Source organism: Fusarium graminearum, chromosome 2 (assembly GCF_000240135.3).
Source record: "Fusarium graminearum PH-1 chromosome 2, whole genome shotgun sequence".
In the NCBI taxonomy this organism is placed as follows: domain Eukaryota; kingdom Fungi; phylum Ascomycota; class Sordariomycetes; order Hypocreales; family Nectriaceae; genus Fusarium; species Fusarium graminearum.
Window position 1 is genome coordinate 6,637,060 of NC_026475.1, and position 13,939 is coordinate 6,650,998.

The following is a 13,939-nucleotide window of genomic DNA, read 5'->3' on the forward strand; positions in this document are numbered from 1 at the left end:
ATTGGAGACTGATCCTCGGTATTGTGGACCATATCGTTAGCCAAGCCGGGGACCCAGGCCTCTTGAATTGAGTTTGGATCAGGCCTACCACGAGTGGATAACTATTTACCAGGATTATGAAACGATGCAACAGTAGGCCTTGGGCTGTCGTTTCTAACTGAGAGTGGTCTAATAGTATTACGAAGTCATGCCACTGCGTGTCTCAATAAACCTTAGGCCATCCTTATGGACAGCGGGAAAGCTACAAAATGCGTTGGCAGTGAAAGTGTTTCGTTCGAATCAATTAGTTGAGCTATCTAACCATGCCTCAAGGCTGTCGATCTTGATGATAAAGTTACTCGACTGATTGTCGGCATTATGATACGATAGTTTTTAAGACGACTAATGCAGCTAAAGATTTACATGTAATTTTTAAATAATCGACCATCCCGTCGTTTACTGTTTGATGATTCAGTCTCTTGTAGTATTACCATGCAATAACTTAATTACATACTTTTGTCATCTATGCCAGCAATAGCCCCAGTCTCACATAGAAGAAGCAGTCACCATATTTCTCTCTATTGGTCTGGCAGTTATGGTTCTGTGCCTGTTGTACAGATGGACTCTTCCCAAGCCAATACCGAGCATCCTTTACAATCCTCTCGTTTTGCACAGTCTTTTTTGGCGACATTCCAGCTACGATCAAGGCGGCAAAGGCCAACAGCCAAACGCATATGGACTGTACCATGCAACATCTAATCACCCATCATCCAATTGTTTCTCAACCCACTGGGTAATCCCACTGTTATCGTTGTCGACTTTCGCGAGACCCAAGATATTCCTCTTCGACATAAGGAGTTCGATCGATCCACCAACATCCGAGGTCTTCCAGACAACGTGATTCCCGACCATCATACATACGAGTGAACAAATTTGGTATTTCGAACGCACGACAAACTGGCACAAAATAGCATGATACTTTCTTTCATACAGAAGGTCGCAGGACCTTGTTTCCATCAAAACATCATGAGACTTGTGCGAGTTTGGGTATTGAAAGCCAGAATTGCTAATGGGTCTCCATTCCTTCCAACCCAGGATATCCAAGGTTTCATATCGGATGCTGAGTACACTTTTTTCTTTGGAGAATACTAAAAGCCTAGGACGACGCTTCCCGAAAGTCAGATATTGGAACAGCTAAACACCAACGATACCCCGAATAGCGACAATCTCAATGCAACAATCGATCTAGTCAAAATCCCAGAAGGCCTGTAAGGTCCACTGCTAGCCAAGGCTCAGGGAAAGGTAGTCTTTGAGCTGCTATATCTAAACTTCCAAGCGAGAGTGGGATAGCACGCCTGCCACTTCTGCGTTGGAACAGATGGTGCTACGTGAAACATTGTTGGCTGAAGCGAAAATTCGGAGCCGAAATTAATTGTCAACGATGATACAAGGAGAGGTAAGCACAAAGACTCAATCACAGATCGCAATAGTGGACTTTCCTGGAGCTACTTTGCGCGAATCCTCCACCTTGAAGCAGTCTTTGAAGAGACTCTTCGATGCGGTGGAGCTACATCCTCACTCCAGCACTTGTCCAAGATTGACACGCAGATCCTGGGATATCACATACCTAAGGGCACGGATGTCCTGTTTCTTGCCCATGGACCTAGTGTTTTCACCCCCGGCTTTGAGATCGATGAGAGCAAACGTAGCCAGACCTGCCAGGCTGCAGGGGAGAAGAGGGACCAAGATTGGGATGACCACGACATTGGAGCTTTCAAACCTGAAAGATGGCTTGGACAGAAGGAGTCGTCCACTAGAACAGATACAACCGAGGCGGCGGAGGAATTGATACATCGGCCGGTCCATCATTGGCCTTTGGCACGGGCACGCGTGGTTGTTTTGGCAAAATACTGGGCTGTCAACAACTGAAGACATCCATATCCATCTTGATATTGAACTTTGAGCTGCTGCCTTATCCTGAGGAATTCTCTAGTTATAGCACCATCGAAGTTCTGACTAGCATGCCAGATCATTCCTACATTAGGCTGGCAAAGATCGATTAGACAAGGGCAGAGTAGACTTCATATTTAATTCGGGCTGATATCTTCGTGCAGTTTGCTCTCAACAGTCCTTCGTCTTAACAAAATTGTTTGCATGCACTTGACGCTGATTCGTTTCTTTTTTCGCCACCAAACTCTATGTCAATGGAAATGACGTTTATATATATTGACCGTTGACTCTCATATGTCCATAGTTGTCCTTCTTATTGTTGATATAACGGCCTCATATCTTCACTTTTCTTGTCTCCTCTTGTCCCGTCCTGTCCCGTCCTTTCCCCGATTGTCTCAGTGGTCGTTCAAGTCCGTCCCCTGCTTACTGAGACATCGAGGCAAGGGGTCTATTCCCAACCAAGATTAGTTAGCCGACAAAACCATGTCTAGTCATACGTTCTAGACTCTACGTCAGGCCTTCCAGCTGGACTTTCGGGGCTTTTGCTACCTTGTCATCCAATCACAATTGGGGAACCCCGACTTATTGTCTCCCTTATCTCACCTTAACTGTCGCTCCGAAGAATCCGTGTCGCTTCGGCACAATAGGAATCGACTACTAAGCTACCACCCTGGAGAGTTACAGTTGAAGTCTACCATACTACAGCTATGAGTTGTATGGTGGTAGTCGAAATGAAACGTCTAAATAAGGTTATATCTATGGCGAGTACATATAAATCACGGATCCAAGTCAAGTTCACCCCTCTTACGACCATCGGGAGTGCTAGATACAGCATACGAACTTGCCAGTTCATTTTCAAGACCGCCCTATCGACCGCCCTATTCGTTCAAAGATGACTGCTACAGTTCACGAAAAAGGTGTCGACCTTGAATCTCAGCCAGACGACAGGTTGCGAGCCCAAGCCCTCGCCACTACAGCCGATGAGCTTCCAGAGGGATATTACACCTCGCCTCGTGTGATAGCTTCCTTCGCAGGGTTCTCTCTCAATGTCTGCACTACCTACTTTGTTCTTCAAGCATCAGCCTCTGCTCTTCCCAACATTCTCCAGGACATTGGCCAGAGCGATAACCAAAGTCTCTTCTCGACTCTATGGACGATGGGTCAAGCTGTCAGCATCCTGGTGATGGGTCGTCTTACGGATAGATTTGGGCGACGACCATTTGTCATAGCTACTCATATCCTTGGCCTTGTTGGTGCTATCGTTGGATGCACAGCTAACAAGTTCAATACCCTCCTGGCTGCCATGACAATGCTCGGGGTTGCTGCTGGTCCAGCAGGTGCTAGCCCTCTATTCATTGGCGAACTGATGAGTAACAAACACAAGTTCCTTGGTCTCCTCGCTGTAACTGTCCCCAGCATTGTCATGACTGCTGGCCCCTACTTGGGTCAGCGTCTCAGCATACAAAGCAGTTGGCGTTGGATCTTTTACATCTATATCATCATGAGTAGTAAGTTGCCTTCTTCTTGTATCGAATGCATGGTAATGATGTTGACATGTATACAGCGGTCGCAACTTCACTTATCGTTGTTTGGTACCACCCTCCGTCATTTACGCAACTTCATGGCAAAAAGGCTCGCAAGAGGGATGAACTGGCAAAGCTCGACTGGATAGGTCTCTTCCTTGTCACCGCCGGAGTATCCCTCTTTCTCCTTGGTGTCTCCTGGGGAGGCAAGCCGAACAGCGCTTGGAACTCTGGTAAGATTATCGGACTAATGACATCTGGCCTTGGCTCTCTACTTGTGTTCGCCTTGTACGAGGTCTTTGGCAAGCCCGAGCGACCTATGGTCCCGCCTGGCCTCTTTAAGGACACCCGCGGCTTTGTCTGCATCCTTCTAATCAGCTCCATAATGGGCGCGATGAATCTTTGTCTCACAATCATTTACCCTCAGCAAGTCATTAATATCTTCGGATCCAGTTTGAAAAACTGGGAAGAGACTGCATGGATGACAGCGACTGCCGCATTCGGTACATGGGCTGGTATTATGGTTCTGGGAAACTTGTTCCATCTCATCAGGCATATCCGCTGGCAAATACTTGCCGGGGCTATATGGCTCACGGCTTTCCTAGGAGCTATGTCATCTATCAATCGAGATAACAAGAACGCAGCCATCGCTTTGTCATTCTTTGCCGGCCTTGTTGTCTCCTGGGCTCAGGACATCACCATGCTCATGGTTCAGTTTATCACGACAGATGAAGATTTGGGTGTAGCTTTCTGTATGTATTCCTACTTGTATTGTTGAGATGTTTCTAACAAGTCGTTTAGCTGTTGTTGCTGCTTCCCGCCCCTTTTTTGGCTCCATTTTCACCGCCGCCTTCATATCCCTCTACAGCAACCAGTACCCAAAACAAATTGGAAGCCATCTGACTTCAGCCCTGCGAGGTACGGACATTCCACAGTCATCTTTCCCCAGTCTTCTTGAGGCTGCCAAGACGGGGCGGATAGATGCTGTCAAGGCTCTCCCTGGGATGACGAACAGCACTGCTACGGTGGTCAGCCGAGCTATGGCGGATAGTTACACAGCTTCATATGCTAATGTCTACTACTTCGCTATGGCACTGGGAGTCATTCCAATCATTGCCAGCCTCTATATGAGGGACTTTGACCAATACCTCACAGACCATGTTCCGCATCAGCTTTATGATAGAAATAAAGCGGATAAGGACGTACTTGAGGGAGATTCCGATTCGCAGTCATCTCCAACTATACTTTCAATTGTTGACGATAAGACGCAAAGGTATTTTCATTCGTCGATTGGAGTCACAAGCAGGAAGACAGCACTAACAGATGATACAGCTAAAATATCATAACTGTCCGGCATGCAGCTCGGAAAGTATGAATACTCAAGCTTGCTTATTGCCTCCTCCTCGAGACTGGCAAGTCAGCAACTATGTCAACAAATAAGTATCGTCTGAAATTGGAAAAACATTGTAGCTTTCCAATGAATATCGAAACTAGAAACTGGACGGACGTGGTGTTGTCAGTAAAAGTTGGAACGAGGGTCAAGGACCGACCATTGTAGTGTAGATGGGAATACTACGGGCGAAGGAAATGACCAGGGTTGTTGTTACGGTGAGCCTGGAGGGGAGCTAAGATGATCTGGACACGTTAAAGTTGCAAGCGTTTGGAGGGCCTGATTTAGGATTGCATGATGACTTAGCCCAACAAGCCAGTGTCGAATGGGAGTTAAGGTTTTCAGGGATTGCATCAAAACTTCAAGGCCTAAACTAGAGAGCATCTCTTGAGGGCGTCACTAGTTCAATAGTATAGACCTATAAACTTACCAACATCCTACCTAATACTGCGTTGAACCTAAGACGTGAACCACAATCTTTTTCTGTATGCACTCTTCGAATATTCAGACGTCATGTTTCAATACTCCCTGTGGCCCTTGTTGGCCTTGTCAGGTGGCACAGTATGTTCCATTGCTTGTTTGCATAGGTCTGGATACATCTAATATTGGATCTTATAGGCGGTTGCATATTTTTTGGTGATGCTCGTATACAACCTCTTTTTTCACCCCCTGCGAAACTATCCAGGACCTTGGCTTAATACCATGACACAAATCCCCCACACACTCCTCATGCTTTGTGGACTTCCTCACAAGAGACATCTTGCCCTTCATATGAAGTATGGTCCAGTTGTCCGTATTGGGCCAAACATGCTCTCGTTCAACCACCCGGACGCCATGAAGGATGTTCGCGGCCATCGCAAGTCTGGTGAGGCTGAACATGGCAAGGACCCAATCATAGTACTGTCAAATGGTGACAACATTGTTGGTAGTGATCGAGAGAATCATACTCGTTTCCGCCGTGCTCTAGCATATGGCTTCTCCGCCCAGGCCATGCTTGAACAAGAGCCTACCTTCAAAGCATATGTCAATCAGCTATTCCAGCGTCTCCATGAGCAGTCATCCAGTGGTATAAAGCCTGTTGACATTTCTAAATGGTATACCTTTACGACATTTGACATGATCGGTGACTTGGCATTTGGAGAGTCTTTCGGTTGTCTTGATAACTCTACTTACCACCCCTGGGTTGCTCTGGCCTTTGAGAGTCTCAAGAGTCTTGCTTTTATGGCCGAGATGGGTCGATATCCAAGAATTGCTCCGTACATTGGTTTTTTGCTTCCTCGGGGTCTTCTTACCAAGTTTGCAGAGAACAAAGAGCTCGCCAGCATGAAGGTGCGCAAGCGACTTGACACGGAAACAGACAGACCAGATTTCGTGGGCAAGATCACACAAGGGCTGAAAGCCAAAGGATCTGTATGTTCTTTTTATACTTTCTGGTAATTGCATTTGTCTAACGTTTTCTTTCAGAGAATGGAGTTTAACGAGCTTGCATCGAACGCCTCGGTTTTGATCGTAGCTGGTTCTGAGACAACTGCTACGTTGCTCTCTGCAGCCGTCTACTTCCTATGCTCCAATCCACGCACGCTGGAACTTTTGACACAAGAGGTCCGGTCTACATACACACAAGCGGATGCTATTGACCTTGTATCTACACAGGGACTACGGTACATGCAGGCAGTGCTAGATGAGGCTCTACGCATGTACCCACCTGTAGCAGGGGGAGGCTCACCACGGAAGATCGCCAAAGGCGGCAGTTTTGTTGCCGGTTACTTTGTTCCGGAGGACGTAAGTGTGATAGCGAGTCATTGAGTGCTGCAAACGGTGGGAGACCTGACGCTGACATTAACCGCTCTTGCCGGACAGACCTTGGTTGAGAACGACATGTGGGCAATGCACTACGACCCCAAGTACTTCACCCGACCAAACGACTTCATTCCAGAGCGTTGGCTCGGAGATGCGCGTTTCAGTAGTGACCGACTGGATGCGGTCAAGCCATTCTCAATCGGACCACGGAATTGTATTGGTATGAAGTAAGTTACTAGACTAGCCAGCTCAATCATTTCCCTACTCAAGGATAGATGATCCGACTAACACGTCTGTTAGCCTTGCCTACGCAGAGATGCGCATGATGCTGGCAAGAACAGTTTGGGAGTTTGACATTCGCCTTGCCGAAAGTAGCCGCGATTGGTACCAAGATAGCAGAGTATATCTTGCATGGAACAAGCCTCCACTGAATGTGTACCTTGACCCAAGGTGAAATCAGCTGGCTGCCGGCCTCAAAGCCAGCGATGATAGATGGTGGATTTTCGTAATTTTTTTTGGTGGGTGGGGATGGATGGCCTAAGCTCCATGTTTGCTGATCTGTCTCGCGTCGCTGTGTTAGTAATTGATGTGTTGTATGTATTTAGTTTGTTTTGAGGGTCAGGCCTCTTGGATGGGTATCAATGGAATGAAACACGTATGTTGATTAAGTGGATAGGTCTGAAGAATCGGTGCCTCGATATGCGTGAGTGTTGCATTCGTAATTCCTCCAATGGTCAAACATGCTCCGTAACCACACTTGCAAGCCCTGTAATACGTTGCACAGGCATGTATGTGTGGGTGTAAAGTGGGATGAGCACAGTGAGGCCAGGCCAGCAGGCCCACCAAGACAGAGACAGAAACAAGGCGAGTCAGTGTCAAGGTTGATACAGCAGGGGTAGTATTAAGGGTCGCGCTAAATATATTGGTGAATACTAAGGCGTGGGTATGTACAGATCAGCAGTGTCGTAACTTCATCTGGGGTATCAAGCCACTCCGTCACAACATAGATATGCTTTCATTAATTTTCGCTTTTCGCGCTGTTGCTGTAGGGCAGCAAATGCCATGCATTAAATTAAAAAGAAGGGACCTATTCAAGGGTTCACACACACCGACGGCAGATTTTACGTCTCTGCCGGCCTGTCATGAAAGCTTAAAAAGAACAGACCCTTGGATGTAACCCACCATCAGTTGAACATGGGTTTGTCGGCGCCGACAAGTCCGTTGCCATGTTGCCGACGAGAGAAGAGTGATCGTGAAGCTCGATGGCATTCTATGCTGAGCCTCAATGGCGATGGAATCGGTAATGGCAATGCTAGACGAGACGCCGTTTAGGCCGGATGTTCGGTTCGACGCTTGCATATTCAGGCCTTTTACTGACGTTTCAGCTTCACACCAACTCAGCATCATTCAGGCCTTTTTCTCGCATATCTGCGATATTTTTGGTCGGTAGATAGAGCATAGACATTAAGACAATTAAGATATTAACCATCGGCCAGAACCGATTAGAAACATCTCAACAATTTCTTCCCATCAAACAAACACGAACACGACATCAATTGCATCACACCACTACCACTACTACTACTACTATCCACTCAAACACTCACCCCCAATCTCCAAGATGCTCGCAGCCGCTAAACTGATCGACTCATATGAGATGGACCCTGATGTCTCGTGGCTCGAGGTTTTCGCATACTCGGGAGTTAGCGCTGCTTTATGCGCTACCATATGGGTCGCAGCCAAAGCATGCTGAGACTGCAGTGCCAGATCAGCACCTCTATCATCTACCCAGCCCAACAGAGGAAGAATTGCCTGTCGCAAATCTCAGCATTCTTCCACTTCGGCCCCACGAATGAATCATTTCCCAACTGGGTTTCGTTGCGGGGATCTTCACAAGGAACTTCGACAAATCCCCTCGCTTGAAATCAACACTCCTTCACTATGATCAATATCGTTTGTCGTACGGGCTAAACAATGTCAAGCCATGTCGAGACAATCAAGGGACACAGCACTGATTCGCCCACCATGGTTCCAGACTGCTTTCAGCACGATTGGTTGGATAGATGGAGAAGATGCGGTTCACGGTTAAAAAAGTATACTAGAAATATATATTGAAAGTCCATCATTCAAGTTACATGGGAAACGTTTTCCGCTCTTCTATTCCATTTAAATCATGCATCATGCCAATCCCTGTTTAAACGCCAAAATGAGTCGAACCCATAACATCTAATAAAACTTCCCTGCATGCATCATCTGTAAGTGAGCATCAAACTTACATGTATCGGGTAGCTGATGCAGAAGAAAGACTTCGGGTATCGGTATCCGTAGTCTCTGCGCCGATACCATCCCTACCAAAGTAGCACTGGAAGCCCATGGTGATCCGTCAAGTCTTCCCATCTCATTGGAGACTCTGTATCTATCTCTCTTCTCTTCCAAGCGTCTTCCAAGACCTGAAGAGTTCCGTCATACTTTTTTAAGGAGCTGAATGTCGCCTCATACGACCTCAGAGTATTTCTGAAAAAGTCCTTATGACTTTCTGAGGCCATGCATCCTGTGACAGCTAGAGGCCAAGTAACGCTCGTGACAGCTTCAAGATTTGGGAGCCTCTCCAACAATTGAAGCGTCCCGGCCACACTATCCTGAACCTCTGAAAGGTTGGGATTGAGTCCGGAAACTACTGTATGCAGATACGTCATGATAGAGGCGGCGTAAATCTGAGTGATGAGGTCTGGAAGCGTCTCGTCTGTCGGTAGCCTTTGTAGCTCGTCTGACAACATATCCTCAATCATCATGGCGCGCCTAGCGAGCGTCTTTAGGCTCAAGCGATTATGTTCTTGCTCCTGTCGCTTCCAACGATCCAGCTTACCCACTTCGAGAATAGTCAACATGGTCCAATTCCTGCACCCCAGCACCTCGTCCAGCTGTATAAGGCCTGGCTGGTCCAGGAGATGGCCGTAATCTTCAAATGGTGCTGATGGGCCAATAGATATGCAAGACAGGATGCCGACTGCGGCGAGTGAGTTTGACAGGAATCTCAAAGCTCCGACGTATTCGAAGCTCAAAGAGGTTTGATCTTCAGTCGAGCCGAAGTGTGATTCATCCAGCTCGCACCATATGGAGGTGGCTGGGGGGCCTGATTGCAAAGCTGTGGACCATCCCTCAACCAAGACAGGAATGAGTATGTTGGCCGCATGGAGGTGAACGCGCCAATCTCCCCTGCTTAGGTGCGAAGACTATTTTAATTTGTTAGTGACCAACGATAATCGTAGATCGGATATCGAGCATCGACATCGAGCATCGAAACAATGGTGGATTCGTCTTACCTCAAAACTGATAAGCTGTAGCATGCAAGCAAGGGCAACGACGGTACCTTTCAGCCTTGTGATGCCAAATGTCTTGTCGAGCCCACCCAGCAGCTTCTGAGACTCCTGGAGTGCAAGAATGTAGTAGTATGTCTTCTCTCTCTTCCATACCATCGCCTGTTCAGATCTGCAAGGGCTTGAAAGCGATTCTTTATAGAGGAGCGACATGCACAATGTGGCATAGTACGTAGGCCGCGCAGAGGTCAGTATAGTCAACAGCCACTCTCTCTTTCCCAGACAATTGTTGTTTGGGTTGATGCATTGCAGAGGAAACACGACGTCTAGGTAGTACATCAACAGGCTCGTCTCTCGGACTTGTCTAGGCTTTGGGAAATCCATGATGACTAACGACAATAATAATGATAATTTGATGATTGTTGGTTGGCATACAATTGAAGTTGGGGGAAAGACGGGAAGGAATGGGCGTGGAGAAGTTAAACGATGTTACAATATAATGCAAGGATAGAGTTTTACAGAAGTGTCGTGTCCCTCATAGTGCTCAAGCAGGCATCAAACCTTATCTTGTGTGGTTTCTGTACGCCTCGTTCAGTGGACGTTTGGGTGGTGCGAAAAGGCAAGGGTATGGTCACTGATCTGGACAAAACGCAAGCGCTTTGAAGATCAATTCGCGGGTCTAGAGAATGTGCCAGCTCCCTCCAACCTCCGAGCGGGTACAAGATTCCCGCATCGCACTACAGTTCGTAGCGCCAGTCTACCAGTCTGCCAGCTGCAGCTGCAGATGCAGTTGCAGGGTTGGGGGTAGCCCTGTCGCACCGACGGGTGTACAGACTTGGTTACGCAAAAGCCTGCACTCAAGTGGGAAATGGTTACAGGCTCAGGTTACGTACAGACATTCAGTTTCAACTGCCTATTCCGAAGTAATTATCCTTGTTCAACTGTTCATTCTAACAAAACACGACCGAACTATTTGTAATCATTATAACAGACCACCATTCTCCAAACGAGTATCCGTACCCGCAAAACATACTTCCAAACTCGCCTTCGGTTACTCCACTAGCTCAATTGAACTTAGGATGGGCTTCTGAGCCTCCTTCACATCGTCCTTGGCCCGAACGTTTGCCAGTTGTGCAACTTGTGGATAAGCCCACTCCGAGGGTGCAACGGCGCCGACATTGGCCGCCTGCTCAAAGAACTTGCAGAACTTCTTGGCGTCCTCTGTATCCTGATCCTTGACCTTTTCATAAATCTCATGGAGGCGGTATCGAGCGTCGCACAAGTGCCACGTGACGTAGCCATGCATGAAACACTCAATCGTGTCCATCACCTGAGGGTCCTTGTCCGAGAAGACAGCAACCATCTGCTTAGACGAGTGTAGGGTTTCCTGGGTGAGCTTCTCCAAAGCTTCATCCAGAGTGATCTCATGGCAGGTGACAAAGTTCTTGACCAGACTGATTTGGTCACGCTCATCGTCGAATTCCTTGTAGAATGACATGAGATCATTGACCCAAACCATCCAGTTCTCCATCTGAGCAACGGCTGACGTGATTTCAAGGAAATGCTTCCGCTCATCAAACAGGTCCTTGGGCCATAGAGAAGCCCCAACACAATGACCCAAACCATTCATACGACGAAGGAATTGAGGGTAGTCATCAGATCCTGGGAATCCTCCAAAGTTGTACTGCTCAATCCAACATCCCTCAAAAACTGTTGTTCCACCGCCGTTAGCTTCTTCATACGGGTGAATAATAGAATCGGTATCTTACAGTCCATAGTGCTACGGATAAGGTTCAATGAGCAGAAAGGTCCAAAATGGCGAAGGACGTTGGGAAAGTGCTCGTTGACAAGTGCCCACCATGGATGGGCCTGCTCTCGTCCGGCTTGAAGGTCGTCAAAATAGTTCAACATGGCAGGATGGGGATCATCGCTGCTGTCATCCAAAACGAGAGTATAGGTGTAGTGAATAGATAGATCCGCCATGCACTCTTTGGACACCTTTGCCCAGCTGTATACAACCATGCCAACGATTGTTTGGAGGGAAGCCTGTAGTCGCTTAGGGTCTACCTTGAGCATCTGCTGTTGGCGAGGCTGAGCAAAGTGGTGGGCAGCCTTGTTGTAAGCATAGTGCAAATTCTCGATGCGCTCCTCTCGGGTGTAATTGCTGTCTCGGTATCGAATATACTCGAGAAGGCGCACGCTAGTGTTGAGAAAATACTCGGTGGGAAAGTTTTCCATGATGGCAAGGTTGTACTGGTAACAGTTATTCAATAAATTAACAAGTCAAGTCGTTGTCATTCTCTAATTACAAAGTTCTGTTGCTATTAACTATATATCATTAGATGGCAAATATCTTGACCCGTATGCAGTTGTTAGTCAAGATTGTATTGTTAGGCCTAAAGACTGATCCAAAGTCAATGCGAATAGCGTCCCCAACCAGACAGTCGTGAAGAGAGACCTTGACGTATGGACGTGCTCTCTCATTCCCTGCAAGGCTACAGATATCAGAAAACATCCGGCTCTTGGAACAAACTCTTGGTTCATTTTGTCTTTAGCTCGACACGCTTGGTAGACTTACACAAGCGATTGGTGCTAGATGCTAGTATCAAAGGGCCGTGAGTAGGCCTAAATCTAGGGATCAATCCTTGGATCGGGATATTGAGTTCGGTCGTTGTCCGTGGTCTGTGTTTGGACTAGTGAAACGACCATCTATCAACACAGAAGAAAGCCTCACTTACCTAGGTAGCCGCGGTGTTATATTGTGCCCTGGCAAAAGTCTACCTGGGCGACAGGCCTTAAATATGACCACTTTTATGATCAGCACTACGAAACTGCCGGCCATCACATATATCCCGCGGAGCTGGCTCCCGAATGCACTGCAACTGCGTTGAATAAGGTTTGGGCAACTTAGCCCTTTTAGGTTTAGCAGGAGGCTCTGAATTTAGCTGTACGATCTACAACCCCTTTCCTGTGTGTTAGTTAGACTAGAATCTGAGCCAAGATCTCCATTGCCGGTACCTGAAAGTCGCGTAGCTGGAACTGCATTTAAGCACTGATAGATTGCAGATCTTGTCGACTCTACTGTAGATGAACTCCGTTTTCCATATTAAAAACGCTTAGCTCAACAAGGGGCGGGAAAAGGTGGTTATTCCCCCATGTCGACGAAGTACTCTGTACAGAGTACAGAGTACAGAATCCCGAATCCCGTTTTCAATTAACCCATGTCTTAGTTCTAGGACATGGTCCGTATAGCCGCTGTCTGCCGTCTTGACATATCCTTATCTATGCGAAGATATCAGGATGTTCACGGTAGGGGTGTTCACGCCATTGGAATCTACACATGCATTATGCATGAAACCGTTTTCACAGTTTGAAGCTACGCTGCCCTTGTCCATCTAACGGCGATGATGACGAAAACGGTTATCTGGCATGCCTGTCATCGCTGACTGAAACTGACATAATTTGGGAATACAGCAAATGTGACAAGTCCGGTCGCACTAGCAGCAGGGGAAGCACAATTGAGATCATCATATCCGTACTTCGTGCATACTGGCGATGCTGGGCTCCTCACCTCTACATGGCAGGTGTTTCAACTACCGGCTGCTAGATTACATACATCCTGGAAGACGTATCCACTATCTACAGAACTCGAACTGTTTGGAATAACTGTGGATATGTGAGTGATATAGAGGAAGCCATAATCATATCACGAACATTCACTGTAGCCCGTGAGCATTGCCGGTTGCTGTGCTCTTATCTGATTTGACTTTTACCCCCACGGCGTAGAGCATCTCTCTGATCCGACAAGGAAATTCCCGCTCGCGATCTTGAAATTACCTGTATCAATATATAAAGCCAACCAATGAATATACAGCGGATGTTGGTATAGCCACGTGGGTTGGGAACAAATACATGTGAAAGATGGTATTCCGTAGGTCAACGGCATCAACATTCTGATGAACAAGGTTCAACAACCATGA

The 13,939-nt window shown here is 47.2% G+C and overlaps 6 protein-coding genes across 6 annotated transcripts; 4 read left to right on the forward strand and 2 right to left on the reverse strand.

The window, feature by feature from the left end:
* Nucleotides 1-1,420: 1,420 nt before the first annotated feature.
* FGSG_03542 (uncharacterized protein) lies at nucleotides 1,421-1,908 on the forward strand (the record flags this gene model as incomplete). The annotated part of the gene is made up of 2 exons (XM_011323865.1): nucleotides 1,421-1,435; nucleotides 1,564-1,908. The coding sequence occupies 2 exons, from the start codon at nucleotides 1,421-1,423 to the stop codon at nucleotides 1,906-1,908; spliced, it is 360 nt and encodes a 119-aa protein (XP_011322167.1).
* A 913-nt stretch (nucleotides 1,909-2,821) lies between these two features.
* Nucleotides 2,822-4,798, forward strand: FGSG_03541 (uncharacterized protein; the record flags this gene model as incomplete). The annotated part of the gene is made up of 3 exons (XM_011323866.1): nucleotides 2,822-3,437; nucleotides 3,494-4,204; nucleotides 4,254-4,798. 3 exons carry the CDS (start codon nucleotides 2,822-2,824, stop codon nucleotides 4,796-4,798), a joined length of 1,872 nt encoding a protein of 623 aa, XP_011322168.1.
* A 557-nt stretch (nucleotides 4,799-5,355) lies between these two features.
* On the forward strand, nucleotides 5,356-7,096 carry FGSG_03540 (isotrichodermin C-15 hydroxylase; the record flags this gene model as incomplete). Its single annotated transcript, XM_011323867.1, has 5 exons — nucleotides 5,356-5,403; nucleotides 5,461-6,252; nucleotides 6,307-6,624; nucleotides 6,703-6,869; nucleotides 6,943-7,096. 5 exons carry the CDS (start codon nucleotides 5,356-5,358, stop codon nucleotides 7,094-7,096), a joined length of 1,479 nt encoding a protein of 492 aa, XP_011322169.1.
* A 1,096-nt stretch (nucleotides 7,097-8,192) lies between these two features.
* On the forward strand, nucleotides 8,193-8,809 carry FGSG_03539 (uncharacterized protein). Its single transcript, XM_011323868.1, has one exon. It carries the CDS (start codon nucleotides 8,264-8,266, stop codon nucleotides 8,393-8,395), a length of 132 nt encoding a protein of 43 aa, XP_011322170.1. The 5' UTR covers nucleotides 8,193-8,263; the 3' UTR covers nucleotides 8,396-8,809.
* Nucleotides 8,810-8,990: 181 nt separating this feature from the next.
* Nucleotides 8,991-10,343, reverse strand: FGSG_03538 (uncharacterized protein; the record flags this gene model as incomplete). The annotated part of the gene is made up of 2 exons (XM_011323869.1): nucleotides 8,991-9,875; nucleotides 9,966-10,343. 2 exons carry the CDS (start codon nucleotides 10,341-10,343, stop codon nucleotides 8,991-8,993), a joined length of 1,263 nt encoding a protein of 420 aa, XP_011322171.1.
* A 522-nt stretch (nucleotides 10,344-10,865) lies between these two features.
* On the reverse strand, nucleotides 10,866-12,233 carry FGSG_03537 (trichodiene synthase). The gene is made up of 2 exons (XM_011323870.1): nucleotides 11,729-12,233; nucleotides 10,866-11,669 (listed from the first exon to the last, which is right to left on the reverse strand). Exons 1-2 carry the CDS (start codon nucleotides 12,195-12,197, stop codon nucleotides 11,011-11,013), a joined length of 1,128 nt encoding a protein of 375 aa, XP_011322172.1. The 5' UTR covers nucleotides 12,198-12,233; the 3' UTR covers nucleotides 10,866-11,010.
* Between the last annotated feature and the right edge of the window lie 1,706 nt (nucleotides 12,234-13,939).